Raw genomic sequence first — 25,546 nt, forward strand, 5'->3', positions numbered from 1 at the left:
CAACAGGGCCACCATCTCTGCAAGGCTTAGATGGTGATTGTGAACTGTAGGCTGTAGAGGGCTGTGGAGGACAGGGGTCAGGGAAAAGCCTTCAATCTAGCTCTCACCTCACTTACTTTCTATTTGCTCCCAACTACTTTCTAACCATTTAGCAAACCTTTGTGAGCTCAGCATGGCACCCAACTCAGCTCAGAGTTCAGAGCGGCTTCCCCATTTGACAAAACCTGACAGGAGCCCAGAATGTAAGGGCAAGAAAAGCAGGGACTGCAAGAGAAAGCAGGCAGTACACGAGTATTTGAAATGGCAGATTGCATGGCGGCTCATGCTACGCAACTCACTCAGTCATTAAATCGTAGGTCGCCGGTCATTTTGGGAAGAGCTTGGCCAGATCCGGGGTCGAGCTGTGTCCGTATGTTGAATTAAAGGCCTGAAACCTCCAGATCTTTGAGCTCCTCAGTTATCTCCCTACCTACTTCATCTGCTCCTCTGTGTTGGCTACACCCACAACCGAATGCTTGCATATGTATTGAGTCACCTTGGAGGATTTAAGCCACCAACTAGAAAATCATTTTTAGTGGTTCTTGACAGTGCTAAAAAGGTCAAGACAGTAAGGGCCTAATTACTTCCAACTTCTATGTGAGACAATAATTATTGATTGCTTCCAGGAGCTCACCCGCACAGATTAAAGAGAAAAAAAGAACTTCCTAGAGATTTTAAGTGTGGGAAAACATCATCATAAAATGTGGTCAATAATTTGTTAACTGAAGTATACCCACTGTCCATACAATCCCAGCAGGTTACCTATAAATGGAATAGCCTTCACACAAGCTGCAACTGTAGGATATTTCAACACTGGTAACTGTCTAAATTGCATTCAATAAACTAAATAAATGTTTCATGGACCTTTTTTATAGATTACTTTAATATCCTTCTTTTAAATATTTTATTAAAAGGCAATGTAACTTCATTGCCATTGTTCTGTTGTTAATTTTGAATCCCACTTGGGATATTATTATGTGATGTCCAGTCATACATTCATTGTATAATTAAGTACTTGTTAAATGTAATCTGTCTGGACATTAAGAGGGCCATTTGATTTTGGTGGCATGAGATCACTGCTTTAAATTGGCAATGCTCCCTCCTCACCAAATGTATAGGCCCCCTACTCTATTTAGAGTCAAGACATGCAATGCATTTACACTGCAAAGCTCAGCTGGCTATGCTGGTATAAACCCTCATCCAGGAGGCTGTCTGCTACCGGCCCACTGGGTCAATGTGGTGTAAACACTGCACTACCTAGTATGGAATTATGTCACTCGTTTTCCCTACGTGGAACAGCTAGTGTGCCACTGTGGAGGAAATGCACAATAGTTCCTGTGCCCAGTAAAAAAACTCACTGCTTGTAAGCGTTATTTTTTTAATCTTCTGAAAACAAATCCCACTTTGTAATGTGTCAGTCCCTTTAGTAGAGTTTTTTTCGGCAATGACTCCACCCACTTAAGGCACAAAGAACCCCTTCTTCCTGACTCAAATATCTAAATAAGGCCCTCCGCTGGCCTTGTAGGCCAGTGAACCCTAATGAGCCTCTAAGTTCTTTGTCTTTTTAATTATTTGCCATTGCTTGTTGCTGTCTATCATTTCTTATACATTTCAGTGGTTAGGCTTCAAAATTAGTCAAACTACTCAACAGTTAGTGATTATGTACCTTGCTTTACCTCGATATTTTATCCAGGTATGTGAGACACAGATGAAAGCTCGGATAGCTCATTGTTCTAATTCTGAGTCGTCTTGTAATCCCAATTCGGATGGGCCTGAAACATTGTAAACTGGACAGGAAAAGACACTTCCATTTTTCCCTGTTCAATTTTCATCTGGAAAACCCCATTCAAAGGTGTATAGAGAAAACTGCTCAGAAAGAGGTAAAATGAGGAAAACGATGTGCAAAACACCTATTCTTCAAGCTGTGCCTCATGTTGAGCAGAAAAATTTGGATATTCTGGCAGACTTTACTGATGATCACAAATCTCAGAAAAAATAAGAACGTTCTGCTTTGTGTATCATCGTTTCAAATTATAATCGCTGAGAAGACACAGAATTTGAATTAGTATAAAAAGTATGCGTTTTGTGTTTTCAAAATTTGGCCCACATAATTAATTCTAACTTGGGGATTACAAATAATAGGAGCTTATCAAAAACACATCCACTTGCATTGTTTTCATGACTCTAGGGGCGATTTCATTTACGGTTTTAGCATGGGGATAAGAGAACACATTTTAAAGAAACAAAGAAACAAATATTCAATTTCCACTGCAGGGAAAGCACAAGAGCTGCTCATTGTGAGTGTTAGACATGTCATTTGTTCTGAAATGGCAAATCCCAGTGGAAACATGTGACCTACTTCATAAACAACTCCAGTATTTTTTTTTTGTTTAGAGCTACCGAACAATAGCTTAGTTGCAAATTCAGGCTCTGACATTAGATTTTTTAAAGTTTGATGATAAATAGTTCTGACATTTTGCATAATTTTGGTACGAACAATACTAATAATATTTGAAAAAAGCAGTATGCAACACAACTTCACATCGTAAAATTGCAAATGTTTCATCTACTTGTAAACCATAGGATGCTATCTACATGCGTCAATGATATATTTTGGTGAGCATCAATTTAACAATGCTTCTTTCTTGTAACATGATATACATTTGGAATGCCACAAGAGGTGTTTTTCCATAAATGAGAAAAAACACTAAGATTAAATTCTGGTTTGTATTTTTCCCAGTGGCTGGAGTTGCTCTGGGGGTGACATTTGAAAATGATAGTTCAAACTATTTTTATTGTGAGATGTAAAGATGAACAAGATTTTTCACCACACCTTTATTACACCTTGGCCTTTCAGTCTAGCCAGTTCTTATTTAAAAACTAACCTTGCACAGTAATGCTGATGAAACAATCTCCTGGGAATAAGATATGGAAATGTTGCCATTTTGTGAACTCAGATTAAAAAGTGATGTTATGGGTTTTGGTTTTTGTCTCTAAAAACCCTCCGAAACCTCCCATTAACAAACTGAATAAGAATGGAATCTCTGAAGATATCTGCTACAATAATTTAGACCACCACTGCATGTCCCAACAAGCTGCATACTATGATTAGTTCTTAACATCTCACAATGAGAATCAGATATGGGATGAGATTAACAACCCAGTAGATCTCTCCACATGTTCTCCCTTTAACCTATGTTAATGGTAAACAAATTATCTCAGATAGAAGATTCCATGCAGTATGGAGCTAAGTGGACTATGAACATAAGAAATACCATACATTGACCTGAACAAGCTGTATGCGTGCCTCCCATAACATGATACTTGCACCTCAGTGACCTCATGCACTACACGGAAACCCATCCCATATAGGATTAAAACAAAGACAACACACTTCCAACCACACACCCTAAACAGTGTAGCATGCTAGCCATGTAGGCAAGTGCTCAAGTGCCTCACATATGAATAATAAGTGCAATATAAATCTTGCAGTACAATACAACAGAATACAATACTATACAATCCCAGTGTTCTGACTTATTGACAACTCCCATCTCTCCATCACTATCCAAACAATTCATGCAAGATAGATATTATTGTTCTGTGTAAGAGCAATAAGGAGTATTAAGCATTGTAGGCATTGTCACTCATCTTGGACAAAGGGGCTGATTCATATACGCATGTAAGAGTATGTAAAAATGAACTCCATTCATACTCTATTACATACTCTTGCATGTTTTTATGAATCCGAGATTAAACATTTAAAATCGTAATAAAATTGGAATATCTGGGTTTTATTCATATATAGTTAGTACCAATAGAAAGGAATGTGATCTGTATGAACTTTTATTGATAGTGAAGTGGATGTTTAAGGGCCATCCACAAAGGTGAGTAATAGGACAAAAAGAGTGCTCCTGTAGTACGACAGCCTTGGCATTCAAAATCTATTTCTATGCAGTTTCAGATTTTCAGCAAAATGGCTGAAAATTATCCAGTAAAGTTGATAAGCTAGCAGTACCAGGACTATGTTAAGGCTCTTTCAAGAAGAAGGAACACTGAGAAAGCTATACAATATCTTCAAGCAGAGATCTGGAAAGGAAATGTAGAAGATCAACCTCTTAATAAAATAGCTGTCTTTTGAACAGAGAAAACATACTACCTTATCAGAAAATGCTAGACATGTATACAGATAAGATGTACAAAGTAGAGAAAACACAAAATGGCTTAGAAAGGAGGTATCCTATTTCAAGACTTCAGCTGTTAACTATAAACAACTTCCTGGTTTCTCCCTGAGGGACAAAAGCAACCTTGTTAGAGGATTTAGTGTCATGTGTTCAGACACATTCTCCATAAGTAACTCAAAATATGTGAGTAATCCAGTCTTGAAGCAGATCACATGGGAATTGCTTCTCAGTGTGAATCATATTTGACCAATTTTAACCACATAAACTGAAGCTTTAAGGATGATGAAACATATGCACTAGATGTATGATGTGCACTATTCACTGTATACAGGATTTCTGGCAGGTCCACTTCATATACGTTTAGTAGATGTGACTCAAATGTTGGACTCTGAATTCTTTTCGACTACCAGATATTTAGGAGTCAAGTTTAGTAATCTGACCAAGCCCAGTGAACCCTTTAAATCTTCTCCTCATTGGATATCAATAGTAATGATTAGTCAAAAATGTACTTTATTTGGTTGTGTTTGCATGAAATAATATTTGCTTTTTTTAACTGGTAAAATATGGATGAATTTACCCTCAGATGTGATGCAACATTTGCACTGTAGTCCAGATATCCCTTTTCTGTATGAATGATTGCATTGTAGTGGTGTGGGTAGTACTGCTATCTGATCAGGTCTTCCATTTTTATTATGTGACTGAGTTCTCTGCTTAAGGACAGTTTTAAAGGAGTTCTCATATTGCTTCTAACAACAGCATTGCAAAAAAAAGTTACTCTACTCAAAGCACAACTTTTGTTTCTAAGGATCATACCACCTTAGAAGTTCTAGGGAGCCCTTTGTACCATGAAAGGAATGTTGGAATTCTACCTTTCGTGTTTGTGCGAGTAGGCAAACAACGTTACAGCAATGTGTGGCCTTTGGATACAGGCTGTCATGTCCCTACTAGAATCATTTCACTTGCAGTTAATGCATGTAATCAACACCACAAATAGACCCTGTTTAACTTTGTATTCAATTAATCTTAGGTTACAATTGTTGTTTTCATGCAAAAGGAATGCTGTTTCTTTCAGTGATGCAGTTTAAGATGCTTGTGTTATATATGTTCTGTATGATAAAACACAATACAGCATGATATAAATAAATAAGGAGGGTCCTTTACTATCACTTCTCACTCATCACTGAAGAGAAATCAGTTGTAACAAAAGCTTAGTCCCTCTGAACCTCGAATAAAGATACTTTAGACTGGAGAATAACTTTTTAAAGCATGTATACTAATCAGGTGAGGCAGTCAGATAGGTATGTAGACAGGTAAACCCCAAAAAATCATCAAAGAATTTCACTTGTACGAATTGTTGTGTATTTTGGTTTATTTTACCTGCTGGACTGCATTATGAACAGGGTCTACTACATAACACAACTGACAAAACCCTTTTCCAGGGGTGCGAGCCTTCACATTTAGATCCTGTACATATGGCTATTCAACAAACATCAAAGATTTAACTGTGCTACTACTATATGGAGTTCACTTTCACCAGACCCTTTTACATTGAAGCATATTATTTGCAAATAATATTTAAACCATGCTTCTTTATAAAAGTGCTCACAGTGAAATAAAAGTTGGTCTTATATTTTTATCTTTGACTCTTCTGAAAATGCTACATTGCGTCTTTTGGTTATTTCTATCTCTTTCTCATATTGTTTGGTCATAGAAAATGAAGCAAGTACTCTGGAGAAACTAGTGAAGCAGCACATTGTGCCACACCAATAATAGAACAACAATGTTAATAAAATGATAGCTAAACTTACACATATAAATGATACTCACGTTACTACTGTTACCAACTCTGATATATTGATAGGCTTCAAGCCAATGTACATTGCGAGTGTGCATTTAGATGTCAAAGGTATGTGACATTTTAGAGGGTAAGGCTGAATGACACATGATGTAACTGAAAACATTGGATATTTAATCTTTGCTAGTAGTTTGAATATTCTTCAAATTCCTTCTTTGTAGTCCCCAAAGTTAATATTTGTGTGTAGATTATATCATTCAAAAGCCTGAATCACAAGTGCCTATACAAATACTGAAGCACATGAACAGCAACACGCTCACAGTGCATGTTCACTTTATAAAAAGAGACTATTTTCACACATCGATTTGGCACAAACAGCATGCAATGAAAGTGACAGAATGTGCAGGAAATTACTCATGTTCCTACCACTATTACTCATTGTGCTAAAACACAAAACAATACTGATTCATATGCACAGCTCATGTGCAAAGTAGAGCTTTCATCACACCTCCACAGAAATACTTGTTGGTGGTGTGTGCAGCAAACCTTTCCCACATTGAGAGGAGTCAGGGAATCTTAAAGAGATGGTCAAGTCATTGGATGAACATATCCCAGTGGGGCCCTTTATATCCATTTCAAAGGGCTGATACAAAATGTCTGGGCACAGTGACAGAATATCTGCCCCAGCCAAAATACAAAACTCTTTCAATGGAACAGCCAGAATGAACTATATGGAGGGCAATATTCTGTCAGAGGAGCACTGCATTTTTGCCCTCTAACTAGTGGCTCAATAGAGGTTGCTTGAAAGTGTATTTTGCCATTCCTAAGGCTCACGCTAATGGAGAAGCAAACTATTGTCTATTGGATGGTGTTAGAAATTAGGGTCTCTAGTTGGCAGTGTCTTGCACCCTGTCTAAGTAGGGACCCTTCCTTCTAGTCAGGGCTAGGGGATTAGACACCTAAAATAACCCCTGCTCACTCCCTGGTTTGCTTGGCATTAGCAGTCAGGCCTATCTCTGAGGCAATGTGTACATAAACACACAGTAACACAGTGAAAACACTACAAATGGATACCACACCAGGTGCTGCAATGCTTTCCCGGCTGCTTCGTAGGTGATGCGTCGATTTCTACAGCTGCACAGCAGGGCCTGCGTCAAAGTCGGAGCGGGTGTCTCGGACATCAGAGACACAGTGCTCAGAACCCAGGCTGTGGTAATCTGTCAGTCGCATGGCAGGCGCTGCGTTAATTCTTCTGCCTCACCACAGCGATATATCGGTTTTTCAACCGCACAGCAGGAATGTGGCAGGAAAAACAGGCACTGAAGGTTGACGTGTGGATTTTCTTCAGTCCATTGCAGTAAAGCCAACTCCAAGGGCCCAGAACTGGAATTAGTACCACTTGGCAGGTCAGAACTCTCAGCAGAGGAGTTCAGGGGCATCAGGTGAGGTTTTGATGGCCCTGAGACTTCTTCACAAAAGCCAAGCAAAAACAAGCCCTGGGAGAACATTGGTTAGCAGGATGATGAAAATAAATTCTAGTTCTTTCGCTCTCCAAGACAGAAGCAGCAATCAGCCAGCAGTATGCCAGCACAACACAATAGTAAGCAGAGTGGAAGCTATGGTGTCAAGCTCCAGTATGTATACCACTTTTGCCTTTGATGAAGGCAAACTTCAAAGGAAAGTCTTTTTAGGATACAAGACCTTGCCTTCCCATGACCTGGCACCAGACACTCTACAGGGATGGAGACAGCTTTTTGTGAAGACAGGCACAGCCTTATTCAGGTGTCAATGCAATGACAAGACCTCCCATCACTGTAGCCCTGGAAGATCCACCTGCCTGAAGGTGGCCCATCAGGATATGAAGGGCACACCTCAACTCCCTTTATGTGACTGTCTAGAATGAATGTACAAACATCCCAACTGTCCTCGCAACCCAGAGGTGGATTCCACAGGCAGGTAGAGGTACAGAATGTCTATGCAAGAAAATGCCCACTTTCTAAAAGTGGCATTTACAAACACACAATTCAAAAACCAACTTCACTGACAGCTGTACTGTTAATTGTGAGTTCGGGACCCAAAATCGAAATCTCTATCTCTCCCCAACTGGAAGTTACACGTGTGAGAGGTTACAAGGCAGATCCAATGATAACCTGTGGGATATATAGTACTTGCAATAGTGAAAAACTAAACTGCCAGTATTTTATTATCAGGACATGTAAAACACACCAGTTCATGTCCTACCTTTCATATACACTGCAACTGCCCATATGGTTACATTGGGCCTCCTATAGGGGTCCCTTACATGTAGTAGAATGGAAGGTATGGGCTTGTCAAGTAGGTGACGTTGCCAGGTCGACATGGCAGTTTAAAACTGCACACACAGACACTGTACTGGCAGGTCTGAGACATGGTTGCAGGGCTACTCTTGTGGGTGGCACATTGAGTTCTGCAGGCCCTCTAGTAAATAGAACAATTGATGGACAGAATGCAGAACAACGTCATACATTCTCCCCAGTACAGAGATGTGGGTCTAAATCCATTGTTTTTTTGCTCACCATGCTATTCCATTTGGACCCAGCCATAGGCAAATAAGTCTTGACCCTGCGCACTAAGAGGGATGGGTATGCCCAGACGTGGGTCCCTTGCTCACTGTGCCACTGGATTCAAGCTAGCCTGGCTGAAGAAGGGTGACATACCCTGAAACTGGTCCCAGGATGCTTGTTTCTGGTCCAGGGAGGACCTGGCCTGGCAGTTCGGTCTTGACTGTTCCCATGGGGCACAGGGTCAAGACTGATTTGCATATGGCTGGGTCCAAACTAGGCCTGGGCGGTAAATTTCGTTCCGCTCGTGGAATTTGCGGAATTTCGCGTTCCGCAGAGAACACGAAATTGCCCAAAATTCTGCATTCCACGACTTCGCAAAATGTTTTGCTTGTTCGCGTTCTCAAATGTGTGTTGGCGAGATATTTCCCCCAGCACGCAAACAGCGATTGCGAACAGTAAAAAAGCATCGCGAACAAGCAGTTCCGCATGTTTGCAGAATTTTTGCGTGTTTGCAGAGATTTTTTACCGTTTCGCGGAGATTTGCGTAACGCGATTCCGCAAATTCCGCCCACCCCTAGTTCAAACTGGGGTGGCATAGTGGGCAAAAGAACAATGGATTTAACCCAGATGCTTTGACTGGGGGAGAATGTTTGCATTGTCAGTATTCCGTCCATCATTTGTTTGCTGTAACACCTTTCGCCCTAAGTGGGATGGGTATGCCCAGACGTGGGTCCCTTGCTCACTGTGCAACTGGATTAAAGCTAGCCTGGCTGAAGAAGGGTGACATACCCTGAAACTGGTCCCAGGATGCTTGTTTCCAGTCCAGGTAGGACTTGGCCTGGCAGTTCGGTCTGGACAGTTCCCATAGGGCACAGGGTCAAGACTGATTTGCATATGGCTGGGTCCAAACTGGGGTGGCGTAGTATGCAATATTTAACCCAGATCTTTTGACTGGGGGAGAATGATTGCATTGTCAGCATTCCGTCCATCATTTGTTTGCTGTAACACTGCAGGCCCACTAGTAGCATTTGAATTACAGGCCCTGGGTACACACAGTGTGCTGTACTAGGGACTTATCAGTAAATCAAATATGCCACACATGGTTAAATCAATTGCAAATATAATTTATAGGGAGAGTATATACACTTTTACACTGATTAGCAGTGGTAAAAGGCCAAGAGTCATAAAGCCATCAAAAACAGGTCAGAAAAAATAGGAGTAAGAAGGCAAAACTTTCAGGGAAGATCCGGCAAAAAAGGGCCATGAAAAACATTCTTCTGCCTACTCATGCTCTTGAGAGTTGGAGATTGTCCTGAAGGTCATAATGGCAATATGTCAGTCATTCCTTTAAACTCCAACTCAATCCTCCAGTGATGATCCGCAGTTGATCTCTGTGGGTTTGGAGAGGAAGGGTGGAAATCTGATTCTTTGGGTTCTGCCGGTGATGAAGGAGCAGAGCCAGTTGAAGGCAGTTCCTTGTATGCCAGCGTCAAGGAGTCTGGCAGTGAGTCTGTGGTGGAAGACAGTGTTGAATGCTGCAGAGAGGTCTAGTAGGATCAGGGCCGCGTTGTGCCCTTGGTCGAGGAGGGTGCAGATGTCGTCTGTGGCGGTGAGTAGAAGGGTCTTGGTGTTGTGATTGCTGCGGAATCCTGATTGGGTGAGGTCGAAGATTGAGTTTTCTTCGATGAATTTTATTAGTTGATCATTGACGGTCTTCTCAGTGACTTTGGTAGCAAAGAGGAGGAGGGAGATGGGCCGGTAATTCTTGAGGTCTGTGGGATCTGCTGACGGCTTCTTGAGAAAGGGTCTGACCTCTGAGCATTTCCAGTCAGCGGGAAATATGCCGGTTTTGAAGGTGCCATTGATAGTAAATCGCAGTTCCGGAGTGAAGGCAGCGGTCGCTCTGTGGAAGATGTGCAGGGCGCTAGGGTCAGTGGCGGCTCCTGAGTGGATGCCTTTCATGGTTGATTCGGTATCTTCGATGGTTTCTGGGTTCCAGTAGGAGATGTTGGCTGTCTGGAATTGTTGGAGTCAGGTGTCTGGTCATTGAATTTGTCGTAGAGGCCCTTGATTTCCAGATGGAAGTAGGATCTGAGCTTGTTGCAGAGGCCCTGGGAGGGGGTAATGTTTGTGGATTCGCTGCGGGTTTGGTTAATTCCTGGATGACGCGGCAGAGTTCCTTGGAGTTGCTGGAGTTGGTGAGGATTTTTTTCTGGATGACGGTCCTTTTGGTGGATCTAATATGCTGGTGGCATTCCGTCATGGAGTTCTTATAGGCAATGAGATCTTCTGAGGTTTTGTTGTTTCTCTAGCTCTTCTCGAGACATCTACAGGTTCATCTGGATTCTCGGAGGTCGGCCATGAACCAGGCGGCCCTTCTGGGGTGCTGTTTGTCGGGGTTGCGCAGGGGCATGAGCTCATCAGCGCAGTTGGTGATCCATTTGTGGAGTTCTTTGGCTGCGAGGGTGGCGTTGGTTGGTGTGATAGGGGCATTGTGGTTGAGGGTGGAGTTGAGATGCTCCACTGTGACTTCGCTCCGTTTCCTCATGGAGGGCTGGTGCAGGATTGGGCTTCGTGGGTTTGTTCACCAGGAAGTGTACGCAGTGGTGGTCTGTCCATGGTGGTTGCGTGGTGTGGCTGAAGCGAATGTTGTTCCCACCTGCGAAAACGGGGTCGAGGGTGTGTTCTGCTTTGTGGTTAGGGGTGGTGGTGAGTTGTTTCAGTCTGATGTTTGTGAGGTTCTCCAGGAGGGTTGTAGAGTTGGGGTCGCTGGGGTAGTCAAGGTGGAAGTTCAGGTCTCTGATGAGCATGTAGTCCAAGGAGGCATTGGCATGGGGTGAGATGCGGTCAGCGATGTTCATGGTGAACGAAGTATGAGGTCCTGGGGGAATGTATGTAATGGTGCCATGCAGCGTGGTTTTAGGGGTGGTCTGGATCTGGAAGTAAAGATGTTCTGTGGTGGAGGAGGGGTCATTTGTGGTGGAGGTGGAGAGTTGGAGGTAGCCCTTGCGTGCGATGGTGAGTCCAACTCCTGGGATGCTCCTTCCTATGGATTTTGTATCCATCAGGGATGGCGGTGGTGATGTTGGGAGTGGAGGTGGCGTTAGTCCAGGTTTCTGTGAAGAAGGCGAAACAGTGTCGAGGAGGTCCCAGATTTCTACGGCATGTTTGTGCAGGGAGCGCACATTGAGGAGGATGCACTTAATAGCTTTGGTGCTGTTGGTGTCCGATGAAGAGGCAGTGACTGTGGGGGTGCGGATGGTGGGGAAGGTCTGCCGGCAATGGCGGCAAGAGAAATGGCCAAGGGTGGTTTGGCGTGGACAGCTGGCAGTTGTTGTTCCTACCGGAGTTGAGTGTGAGGAGGGCAGCTGAGTCATAGCAGTGGACGCTGTAGGAGGGACTCATACTCTGCTGGTCACTTTGTTGTGCTGGTCTGCTGCTTGCTGCTTCTGTCCTGGGAGTGAAAGGACTGAACTGTGCTTTCTCTAAGATTCCTAGTGCTTGCCTCCTGTTAAGAAGCCTCAGGACCATCAAAGACTTCACCTACAAGTGCCTGGACTCATCTGCTGAGAGCCCTGACTTACCAAGTGGTGTCAAATCCAGTTTCTGGGCCCTTGGAAGTAGAATCTGGTGATCTAAAGAGGAAAACCTAGGCATCAACTCCTAACATCCGTTTTCTTGAATGCCTTGTGGCCGGAGAATCGGCACAGCGCCTGCAGTGCAGCTGAACAATTGTTGCAGCCCGAGTCCTGAGCACTGTGTCACCAATGTCTGTGGAATCTGCTCTGACTCTGATGCAGTCCCTGCTATGCGGCTGAAGAAATGACGCAGCACCTGTTCTGCCGCATAGGTACCCCACATCTGGATTTTCGGTGCATTGTCCCACAGCACCAATTTCTTCATCAACATTGCCCAGAAGTCAGGAACTGAGGCCGCATGTCCGAGATCGATGCATCACCTCCCCTTCCAGTAAGGAACCAACATATCACCTCCCATGACAGAAAAGAACCGACGCATCACCTCCCCTGTGCTGCAGTAAGGAACCAAAGCATCACCTCCCCTGGCAAGAAGGAACCAAAGCATCACCTCCCCTGGCAAGTAGGAACCAAGTCATTCCCTCACCTGGGAGTAAGGAACCGATACACCGCTTTGCTTTCCCGGTGCCTCACCTCCCCTGCGCCTGCATCTTGTCTTTGATTTTTTTTTTTACGCATTCTCAGTACTTTGTGCTAAAAGGGACAGATCCATTGAATCCTATGGACTGAATTGATTTAACCTTTGTAAAGTAATATTTTTCTTGTTTAAGTTGGACTTTTGTTGTTTTGGTCTTTTTTTTATTGAAATAAGTATTGGTTACTTATCTTAACTGGTGTGGTGTCCTTTTGTATTGTTTTCACAATGTTACTGTGTGTGTATGTACAAATGCTTGACACATTGCCTCTGATATAGGCCTGACTGCCCATGCCAAGCGACCAAGCGGGTGAGCAGGGTTTATCTTGCTGTGTAATCACCTTACCCTGACTAGAGTGAGGGTTCCTACTTGGACAGGATGCAAACCACTGCCAACTAGAGACCCATTTCTTACAAATGGCATCTAAATTAGTGATGAAATCAGACACCTGAAAAAAGGTGAACACTTCAACATTTCACCAACAAATACACTAAATCCACCTTCCTACAAATTAGGAAGCAGTACAGGGGAAAGCAGTGGGTGCTAAAACAAAACTGGCAATAAAAGCAATGCTTAAAAATGTATGAGGCAGCAAGGCCACTAAATCTGCATGCGTTTTTGCACACAGTACTAACTGAAATCAAGTATTTGCGCAAGGCCTGCCAGCAGTCATTTTTACAACAGCCATTTGTGAGTGGGCAGATTTATTTTATTTACCAACTTTTTAAGAACTGTCTGATTTTTAACACCATACCAAAAAGTTGACAAGGCTCCCTTCTGATTCCTGTACATAAGGAGGGCCCTAGAGATTTACCAGAAAATTGCCTGCTGGATGTGGATGGTAAAGCATTCGCAAAAGTCCTTCTTAAAGAGCAGAAACATTGGGTTACAGTTAATGAGCTAATATTGTGTACACAAACGTGCTTCCAAAAAATATCAGGGACCAAGGACAACCTGATGACAGTGGCAGCTCTGTCGGAAGCATCAATGGAAAAAGGTTCTTCCCCTCTGTTTACAGTAATCAGAGACTTTTCTACTGCTTTCGATCATGTGATCAGACGTTTACCATGGTTGAAGCTGCAAAACTCTTGTCTGCGTACTCCATAGCGAAACACCATAATCAGCCTCTACTTGGGTGCAGATACAAATAACTTCTAACTGGGTCACTCTGGGTAAGATTGCAACATCAAGGGGGGTAAATTAAGGCTGCATTTTGGCTCCCCCTCCTCTTAACTTGTACCTGCCTAAAATAAGTGCACATTTAGCAAAAGCGTGAGTATTCCCACTGAGAATTGCTGGTCTGAAAATGCAACTGCTTCAATATGCGGAGAACGCTATCATCTTGCCATACTCAGATTGGCTTCCAGCACTTACTGACGGCCTAGGAGTCATACTACAAGATAAATAACATTCAAATAAACAGCGCCAAAAGCAAGATCATAGTATTAAGTAGGAAAGTACCAAATGAGCTTGGTATCTATGTAATAGGAAGCTGGAAAGAGTCAAAACCGTCAAATACCTGGGCCCCTGTTTCAACGAATGACGCACTTATACTGCCCAAGTATCCTCCCAGAAGAACGCCTGTGCAGCATTGAGTTTTACTTGCAGCAAGCTGCTACAAAAAATGAATGATCCCAACTTATCTGAGGTCTGTAAGGTCATCAACTTTAAGCTAATGGCAAATTTAATGTATGGAGCATTCACATTCAGAAAGTGCTTGGAGTCTTGGCTGGATCAAGCTCAAAATAAATGTTATCACTATTCACGCTTCCAAATGCTGCCCCAGCAGTTTGCTTGCAACTGGAATTCAATCTACTCAGGCAAAACTCGATTCTAAAAGCACGCTTTTTGGCATAAGGTTTAAAAGCAAAGAACACAAGTAAAGGCACCTTCAAACACACAATTTGGCAAATGCTTACAGATGAAAACCGAGAATGGCACAATTGGTTGAGAGCCTCAATGGGTTCCTTACAGACTAGAGATCTTTAGGAATACCCCATTCCTCCTAAAACAATAAGTAGATTGGTTCTGAATCTCGAGAGATCTCAACATTGAAGATGTAAATAGGCTTGCCTTTATCAACTCGACTCCACTTCTATGCAGTGAAGGCAGAATTACACGTTGTCTGGACTATCCGATAAACTGAGAGTAAGAAAGATCTACCAGGTGTGGTATAATTCATCCCAATGAGTACCACTTTGGCGGATTAACAGGATCATCAAAGCGGGTCTGCAGACTCTGTAGGGCAGCAGCGGAGTCATCATTGCACATCATTTACATATGCGAGTCATTATTGGTGCTGAGGATCCTCTGGCTTCATCCAGTCTTCTTGCAGTTATAGATAAGAAATTGACAGGAAGCAAATTCTGCCTGCTTATCCCGACAATCACCATTGCTGGAAGCTAGATTCCTGACATTTATGCTACATGCAGTTAAGACACTGGAGGAAGTGTCAGATCAAAATTCGATACATTTTGAAGCTTAGAGGCACAGTTGTGTGGAACTTCATGATGATAATCTGATCCATATTAGAAGATTTTTGCTCCAACTTATACCCTGTGATAAAAGTTGAATTTTATAGTGTAGGGGTCTATTTGGCCCAGATACGGTTCCAGTAATCTCAGACAAGAAAAAATGTAGAACTAATGAAGCGTCCTTCAATTCTGTCTGTAATGGTTTTTGATAACAGTGGAATAAACTACTTACTTACTCATTCAGTGAGCAATTAGTTAAAATGAGCAGAACACACAAATAAACCAACGTATCAGTAAATTGCATAAAAGTCATCTGTAAATTACTAACCTTTCTAGGAGTGTCTTATCGTCCTAACATGTCCCTGCAAGATAGTTGGAAACTCCTGTGATGTGTGTTCTACTAACTGAAGTGTAGGGTTTAAATGTTTGTTGAAATGTATAACTGAATGATGATCTGATTGCAGATCAATTTCCTCAAAAGCATAGGTGTAAAGAGACAAGTTAAATTATGGAATTACTGTATGCAGAACATACATTTGAAAATCTATAAACTGGTTTAGCCAATGCATGGAACCAGAGTGAAGCAGAGACTAGACTATTCCTGGTAGATTGATATCAGAACCAATATTTTACAAGCGAGATATAATTAATCACAATGTTCAGTGATGCCATGAAAGGAAAAAGGTGCATTGCTCTAATTTTTTTATGTATTATATATATATGCAAAAAATGAGACAATCATTGAGAAACATTTGTTTCGTATGTAGACGAAGCAAACAAAGGTCCAAAACGATTAGTAGGTCATTAAAATGCAAAGCGTTGAAAATATTTCTATTCATCATAAATACCTGTCTGACCAATTCTTTTCTAAATGTGAAAAGATTATATATATATATCACTGAACAACATTCTTGGTGTGTATAAATGTAACTGTATAATCGGAACAGTAGCAGCTGCTAATTTGGGTACTTACTTGTACTGTTATTGTCAGATTTACTGCTCTTGGGAGCTGGCCGCTCACATTGCGTTCCTGACCAGTTGGCTGAGCACCTAAAAGAAACCAATTCAAATGGTAAAATTAATGGAAGGCAAATGTTATCACATTAGCCTGCTAAAGAGATCAGAAATAGCTGTACAAACATTACATAAATGATTGTTCATGTTACCCATTGGTAGAACTAAATATGATTTAATAAATATATTGTTTTGGTAAACATCGTTCCAAAAGTAGGAAATACAAAAGTGCAATGTCAGAAAAGTGTTTTAGTTATGTTTCACCTTTTTTACAATCTTTCTGTGAACCTATTCTTACTAAATGAAATGGAGTGATAATACTTCTACTTTAAAACTATCTTGGAATTCAAGATCAGCACAAATGAAAATGGAAGAACAGCCTAAACACTCTATGATCTTAGCAACTGAAATTCAAATCCATATTGAAAGTAGAGACTACCACTGGGTAGTACAGATCATTACTCACATAATACATTGGGTTGTCTAGTAGTGCCTGCTGAGTAGGGCATATCTTATGAGCACTTGGTAACTGGCTCCTCACAATAAATCAGTGTAAAAAAATCTATGGTGGCATTGTATATCCTGATCAACAATAGATAAGCAGTTACCCGGGGTTTACTTTAGATGTGTGTAGCAGGCACGGGCAGGTCTTCATGTGATCCCTAGGGGTGTGTGCAGAATGATTCTATGAAAGTCACCACAACATCTATCAATGTATGGCCCACGAATGGGGAAGAAGTAGAGCACATGGGTGCTAACTCGCTGATTGGTAGGCAAAGAAGGTGCCCTCGAACCTGCTTTGGCTGATTTATTTTTTGAAAAATATTTTTATGAGCAGCACTCTCTAGTGGAAAAAATTCGATCCCTTTTTGTAGTTGCTTTATTCAGTGATAGGGTCCTGCTGACATTTACTGTTCAATTCGTAAAGCAAAATCTGGTATATATGTTCTCTGATTTCAAAATTTTAACTCTGAAATAATTCTGTTGGCACTAAGAAAAGTTTCCAGCTGCACCCTTGCATTCCAAGAATTGGCTAAAGTTGCGTTATTGATAAAAAGAAAAAGGGATGGCATAACAGACTGAATTGCCTGCCTCCATATTTGGAAATAAAAGTCTGGGACTTGATCTTGCATCTGTCTTATACGAGAAAAGGCAATGTGCTATGCACTATTGTAAACATATTAAACATACCGCAGGAAAAATAAGTAAATAAGCAAAAAACTGACTCCATGCTAAGACTCTTAGTGAAAGGTGAACACTAGATATAAATTTCATGTTAAAATCTTTTGGTATTGCAACAAGAATAGACACTTTGTAGGCTGCCCGTGTTTAGAACTTGAAGAACTGAAGAAAAGCTCCAATAGTGAGTAAAGTCCGATTTTTGCTCATTGCAAATTTACTTTTAGATAATATATATCTTTAACACTAAACAGTAGCCACTTGTACAGTCATAACATGTTCATTTGTGTTTGCCACAGGGGCCCTCCTTTGGGGTTTTAGTCTAAAGGTCTGATTACGAGTCTGGCGGTCCAACTGCCCAAGAACCGTGTCTGAGCCTGCCAGTAGACCACATCGCTGATGATCCAAAGACCTCTGTAATATGAGTTGACCACGGTGCTGGTGGTGTGGCTGCAGCTGCAGAGATCTTGCGGCAGCTGTGAGTACTTTTTCCAAATATATCAATGACTGTGTGTGCATTTCGACTGCATATGTGTAAGATGCACACATGTGCATGCTATATGTGGAAAAATACTATCTATCTATTGCTGGGGTCCAGCCCATATGTGGGGAGTCCTGGCAATGGGTAAATGGTACGGCAAGGACTCACCTGTATATCGTCGCAAACAGGGTCATAATCATCAGGGTAAATATCCTGCTATGAATGGGGGACCTGAAGAAAGGAATCCATGTCAGACTCTGCCTGGAAGAACAAGAAAGGTTTGAGCACGCACCCCAAATCCATTGTCACTGCCACCTTGCAGTAGACTGTTGAACCACCAGGTCAGCTTGTTGAAAAGGCAACTCGTAATACGGATGGCGGAGCAGCTTTCCTGTACCGCCCAATGATGTGTGCCTTTCCCTAACCGCGAACCCGGCAAACTGCTGGCAGTCTCAGCAGTTCAGCTACGGTCTTCGTAAAGCCTGTCCAGCCAACACTTAATACAGTGGTCGGACCGCCATCACTCCACGATCAGCCCACCCCCTGTAGGTATGGCAGTCCATGGGACCACCAAACGTGTAATAGGGCCCTAAACCTGTGCTAACCCTCTCAATACAAGAATGCATGGCTCCAATTGACAAGCGAGTTATTACCTCAAATGTAATGGGGAAAGCTTTAGCTAAACCCATTTACCACTATATTTTAGGCCTGGACATGAAATTCTCCTCCGCTCATTGAGTTTGCTGAGCTTTTTCCCACTCTGCGCTCTGCATAGAAAAACTCCTTGTATCGGTGCAGAGTTTTTCCTCTCCTGCCAATGTTATGTTGGCAAGCAAATAAAATCTTACTCCAGATCATCTGTCAGTAAGATTTCTCAACGTGGGCAGTCACAGCTGATCGTTACTGTTCATGTTGAGAAAACTTCCTCTCGAGTTGAGGAAGCTGCCGCTCAAGTAAAACATCTACTAGGGCAGCATAAAGAAGCAGCAACCTCTTGCGCTGGGCGTGGTGCTGTTTGCACTGATTTTCCTGTGCAGGACAAACACCCGGTGCATAAAATCAGCGCAAACAGCACAACGTATCGCACTCTGCCACTAGTGGAACTAACCGTAGCATGGCAGAGATTTTTGGTCACTACATGGAATTCCACTAACTCTGCCCAGGCCTACTCTATTTCCAAATTTGTCCACATAGTATTTCACAGATGTACGCATAGGTGATTTAACACAGACATTTAGCAGATGCTAATCTGGATACCTTTCCCTGCCAATATCATAAGATCACATTCCAATACTGCAATAATGCCATGATAGCATTTAGTAATATGACTTCATGCCTGTCATCAACTTTTGAGTGTGTAAAGGAAACCCTAGATCTGAAAAGATATGTTTACTTTTTGGGGGGGTTCCACCTTATGGTTGAAATGGAATACATAAAAAAGTATTTAGTTTAAGGCTAAATTAGATGCCGAGCAATACTTTGAAATATTTCCACAAAGTAGCCCAAACCTGTTTCTTGCAGTTTAGAATCAGTTGGGGATGAGCAAACGTCACAAAATCGAAAAAGGCCAGTTAGCTTCAAGAGCCTTGTAACAAATGACCATCATGGAGTTATGGAACTTTAAATAACAAAATAAGGGTTACTGTTACTAGAGAGAAGAAAATATATATAGGCAGGTTGTGTGAGACTAGAGCAAGGGCATGGGGAAGTCAACAAGACTGTCTCATGTTGCACTCACACATCCCCAAGGGGAAGTCATGCTTCATCAAAGGGCGTTTGCTTCTTGTTGGGCCGGTGCTGCAATGCCAAATGGGTCCTCCGAAGGGTCACTTAACCTGAGATCTTTTATTGAAAAAAGATGTATGATGAGTGCAAGGAAATTTGTAAGTGGGGTGGTGTGATAAATGTGAAGATGTGAATTAAAACTGATAAGGGAGGTCGCAAACTATTCTTTAATAACTGGACCGCCCTGTCAGATTAAAAGCTTTTACAGGTAAATGCTACCAATGTGGTCATAAGGTACCCTGGTAGTCAGTACACTACGATAGGGTCATAAAGTACCCTAGTAGTTGCATGTGAGTACCCTCCCTAAGGTCTCACTCTGATAATTATTCAACATGTTTCATGCATTTGGTAGTCAGGAGAATCCGTGGCGCTTCATCAGTACAGAAAATGTGATTACTATACCTCACAAATGTATCAAAGTGGTGCACATAATGTGCTACCTACTTTACTGTGGTTCACTATCCAACCTGTCAAGAGAGAGAAAAAAAGATGAAAAAATTGTTATCATGTCCTGGCATGAGAGCCTCTCATTCACCAGTGCATTCATTATCATGGACCAGAATGTCAGTCTGGTACTGAAATGGCTTCCAGACACATAGAAACAAAAAAAAGACACACACAACATGTATATGTATGCTAAAAGCCAAACTGTGACAATGGTTAACATAATAGTTATATCATTATGGAGTTGCCAGGCTGTGGAAATCGAGGCCAGCATCTCCGTGTGTACAAAAAATTGCCACAAGTTGCAGGCAGGGTCTGGCAGGCATTACAGGAATAGAAAACATTGTGTTGGTGGTGCTCACCCACACTAAATTGATACTCTGCGTGCACTTTGTGGACAATTGTATAAAAACACCAGTTGTCTATATACACATACTTACGCCCCTCAGGGTGTGCCATCATTTGTATTGGACATAGTGATAGAAAACCAGAAAAGCGCTTGGGAGGCAAATGCTAGCTTTTGTAAAAAAATCATTATCTTCACAATGTCATAAAATATGCAGTCGAGTCTTACCTAAGTAAGGAGTTTTAAATACCTCTTTGGATGAAGCAGAGGTGCCATACTCAGTTGTGCTAGACTGAGACTAAAGTTAAAGTTTAGGTACATTGTCCCGGACCCAGCCACGTAGGAGGTTGTAATAACATGGGCCCACCCAAGGATCAACATTTGTTACACACGGTTTGAAGAGTGCTGACTTGTCACACATACCCCCGTCCTCCGCATCCCTGGAATGAGGCCCGGGCAGCGGGTAGTCTATTTAAGCAGGAGTGTGACTGGGGCAGCTGCACCGGGGATACGTGAAGCCCTTCACCTTCCCATTGCGCATGTCAGGCGGCTATCATGGAGGGATGGTCTAGCATGTGTGCAGCGCAAGTCTGGTGACCAGCGAATGTCTGGTGACCACGAATGCCAAAGACAACTGTCCAACACAAGATACTATGAGAAACTGGACACAGATTCCACAGTCAGTCTTTTGCAACGGATCAAAAATGTGGTAAACTCAGCAGAAAACAAGGGATGGATTTCAAAGAGAGAAGCTGCCTTCTGGGTAAATGAAACACCTATCATCCCCTATTTTTACGTCTTACCAAAGATCCACGAGGAAACACGCCCCCCTTCTGGTAGACCGATCGTCTTTGTGACCACTGCCTCCAACCGTTGGCCAAAACTACCCCATCATTTTTAAAGGATACTAAAGATGTTCTCAACCTCATCACCAACATAGAGATCCCTGAAGCGATTCCCTTCCTGATGACACTTGATGTGGGGGCGCTTTATACAAACATCCACCAAATGCAATCATTGAAGTAAATGATACATTTGTAAGAACTACCAATTTATCAACATCCACCCCAGCGGATTTCATAATAGAATGTGCTACCCTTGCACTAAAGAACAACTACTTTATGTACAAAGCACAGATATACCACCAAGTAAAGGGGATATCGAGGGAGAGCACATTCCCTCTAAGTCTGCCCTGTCTCTACATGGCCAACTTTTAATCAAGCCATATCTTGTGCACCACAAATCCATTTGAGACAAATATCATCTCATAGAGATGCTACATAGACAACATTCTCGTCTTTTGCTAAAGGGACAGTAACAGCTGTAAAGTTTTCACAAATTGGATCAATACATTGAACCCTTACTTATATTTTACCAGTTCGGTCTCAGATACTGAGATCTCTTTCCTGGATCTTCTGATCAGCCTCACTCAGGGCCAGCTACACACTAGGACATACAAGAAGAAAAATGACTACAATAGCCTTTTGTCCTTTGAGAGCCACCACCCAAAGGCACTCCGTGAATATTTGCTGTATGGACAGTATTTATCACTTCAACGTAATTTCAGCAACCTTGCCCACTATGACACTCAAGCAAAATAATTAAGTAGCAATCTCCTTTAGCGGAAATACCCCCAGAGAGTAATCAAACTTGCTGAGAAGAGGGGGCTCTTTTGGAAATCGGCACCCGCCTTAAGGAGGATACAGTGATGTGTGTAACTGAAACACTGGAACATCCTAAATACAAGCAGTTTGAAATTTGCAAATCCCCGTTTCGCCTTCAGAAGAACATCAAAATTGAAAGACCAACTGGTGCTTTCAAGACCACGTATGAAGACACTTAGTCACAATCCACACTGTGGAACCTTCCACCGGGGACTGGACACTACCCCTGTCGGAGCGATAGCGCTTGCAACTCCATTGAATATTCAAAAACACTACAGCTACAACCTTTTCCTGGCCACAGAAGCAGCATACTAAATGTACTATGTAGGGATGACAAACAGACCCAAAAATAAGAATTGGGGAACATAAGAGCACTATCAGATACGGACGCAACACCACCAAGATGAGCAACCACTTTATTGACCAGAGACACTCCACCAATGACCTGAAATGGACAATCCTTGAAGCAAACCCATCATGGAATGCAACCACTTTGTTCAGGCGTCGACAACGATAGGTGTTCCGCTTACAAAACAATAGGAATGGACTGAACAATGAGGTTCCTTGGATTGAACTGTAGGCATATATCTCTGAGACAATATATATTGAATATTTCTGAGTCCCTTCATTCCCAGAGACGTTACTCCTGTCTGCTACTGGTGTACACCAATGTCTAATATAGCTAGAACAACCACCACAATCAAATATAGTAGTACTCCTACTCAGCAGTCAAGCATTAGTACCACTGTGATTACTGTTAACTGCAAAGGTACCATGCTACAGGAAAGTAACTCTATACATAACGTAGATCCTTTCCAGTTTATTGTCCATAAGACCCAGAACCTAAATAACAGTACACATTGCCATCCCCTTGCATGTTAAAACTATTTCACAAGAGATACTCATATATACCATCATGTTTACACAGTCGGTTGCTTTGCACCTGCTGCTTACCAGTAAAATGAGAAAAATGACCTAAGATAGGTCTTCATGGTTTCCCTTAAGAACCTCTTATTTAGTGATTTGGGCTGATTCAGATACATATACTTATTGTTTGTGACAGTTCTAATGTCATTCCTGTATGCTCATCAATGGCCGCAACACTTAAGTGACCTTTACTGCATAGACACTACAACCAACCTAAGATGGTCGGCAGACATGCGCAGAACACGCGCTAGACCATCACTCCATGATGGCTGCCAGTCTAGCATGACTGAGCGCATAACCTCTGCTTCACCCTAGGAGGTATTTACAACTCTTTAGTTAGGTATGACCTGAATGCATATTATATGACATTTGAAGCAAGGATAATGATTTTTTACAATAGCATGCATTTGCCTCTGTGGGCTTTTCTTATTTTCTATCACTTTGTTTGATACTAAAAGACGGCACACACTGAGGGGCTCATATATGTGTATATAGACCACTGATGTTTTTACACGATAGTCCAAAGAGCCCACACAGAGTATAGTTTTAGTGTGGAAGCACACCACCAACACCATTTTTTCTATTTATATAATGCCTTCCAGACCTTGACCGCATCGTGTGGCAATGTTTGTTCACACAGAGATGCCAGTCTCGATTTCCACAACCAGGCAACTCTGTAATGATATCATCAAGATGTGACCCATTGTCACAATTTGGCTTTTAGCCTTCATATCCATGTTGTGTGTATGATGTGTCTGGAAACCAATTCAATACCAGACCGACATTCTGGTCCACAAAAATGGACGCACTGGTGAATGAGAGGCTCTCATGCCAGGAACATGATAACTATATTTTCATCTTTTTTTCTCTCTCTTGACAGGTTGGATAGTGAACCATAGTAAAGTAGGTAGCACATTAGGGGAACCATTTTGATACATTTGTGGGGTAGATTAATCACATTTTCTGTCCTGACAACGTGCCACCGATCGTGACAGCCAAAGGCGTGAAACATGTTGAATAAATACTCAGAGTGAGACCTTAGGAAGGGTACTCACTTACAACAACTGGGGTACTTTTTGACCCCATCGTAGTGTACTGACTACCAGGGGACCCCACTGGTAGCATTAACCTGTAAAGCCTTTTAATATGACAGGGCGGTCCAGTTATTAAATAATATTTAGTGACCTCTCTTATCAGTTTTAATTCACATCTTAACATTTATGACACCACCCCACTTACAAACTTCCTTGCACTCATCATACAGCTTTTTTCTATAAAAGATTTCTGCTTAAGTGCCCCTTTGGGGTACCCGTTGGGCATGGCAGCGCTGGCCCAATGAGGAGCAAATGCCATATGATGAAAGATGACATCCCCTTGGGGATGTGTGAGGGCAACACAAATCAGTCTTGATGACTTCCCCGTGTCCTTGCTCTAGTCTCACACAACCTGCCTACATATATTTTCTCCTTCTCTAGGTACAATACCCCTTATTTTGTGATTTATACTAAGGAGCACAGGCTCTGGACCCCTCAATGCAGCTCCCATTCCCCCCTTCTTCGTTTGTTTAGGAAACCTTTTGAGACGCCATGAAACTTTTGCCAGAAAAAATGTACCAGTATAAGGAAATGTCTATGAGAGTCATATGCCGTCTATTTTTTTGCATATTGAAACTGTAATCGAAACTCTACAGCACTCACACTTTCAATCATAAGAATGCAACTGTTCTTATAAATATACATTTCAAAAAGTGAAGTGTATTTTAGCACTGTTCTAAAGCTCTGAGTCATAGCTTTCATTTTATGCAATTTTGGCTAAGTCCATTGCCTTTAAATTCTTTGTTCAACTGAACTAAACATGTGGATATTGAGCTTCCTAGCCCTAGTGTTGAGTTCTTATTTGGGTGTGTGGGGCAGTTGTGCTCAAGCCTTCATAACCAGCTTTTGGTTCACTTATGCAACATGCTGGGGCTTCTAAGGTTTTCGAGGGGTTGTGGATTCCTCTGGATGGAACAGAGTAATAACTAAAATATAGAAACACTTTGATTTTGTGGAAAAACTGAAAAAACTTGCTGTGCTGGAAAACTTATTTTTTCCTACAAATTACACGAAGAGAAGGTTTGGTGTGCTAAGATATATTTTCCCCACCATTCCGGTACAGATAGAGTTGTTTTTAACACAGTTTTCACATGTGTTACGTGTTGGCTGGTGTATTTATGTTTTGTGGTTTCAAACTATTTGCAGCTTTTAGTAGAAATATGTTCGAAAGCCATGATTGACATTAGAGATTTTGTAGATTACTAAAGGGTTTCCCAAAGAAGCTAACAATTGAAATAGAAAAATAATACAAAATAAGTGGAATATAGAAAGAGATGACAATCTGTTTGTGTATCATTTTTTAAACCGATGGCCGATTTACAAAAGTAGTTCACCATTACTCGTGCCAGACTCTTTTTTAATTTTTTGATTGTCCTTATACCACCATTGTTTGCAAGGTCAAGCCT

The 25,546-nt window shown here is 41.9% G+C and overlaps 1 protein-coding gene across 1 annotated transcript in view; it reads right to left on the reverse strand.

Annotated features, from left to right (window-relative positions):
* Positions 1-25,546, reverse strand: part of LRP1B (LDL receptor related protein 1B) — a 3,812,342-nt gene that overhangs the window by 20,777 nt on the left and 3,766,019 nt on the right. The window contains exon 88 of the mRNA XM_078683424.1: positions 16,180-16,256. Within this exon, the coding sequence (XP_078539550.1) occupies positions 16,180-16,256 (77 nt within the window). The remainder of the gene's footprint in view (positions 1-16,179; positions 16,257-25,546) is intronic.

This window comes from Lissotriton helveticus, chromosome 3_1 (assembly GCF_964261635.1).
Source record: "Lissotriton helveticus chromosome 3_1, aLisHel1.1, whole genome shotgun sequence".
Classification (NCBI taxonomy): Eukaryota; Metazoa; Chordata; class Amphibia; order Caudata; family Salamandridae; genus Lissotriton; species Lissotriton helveticus.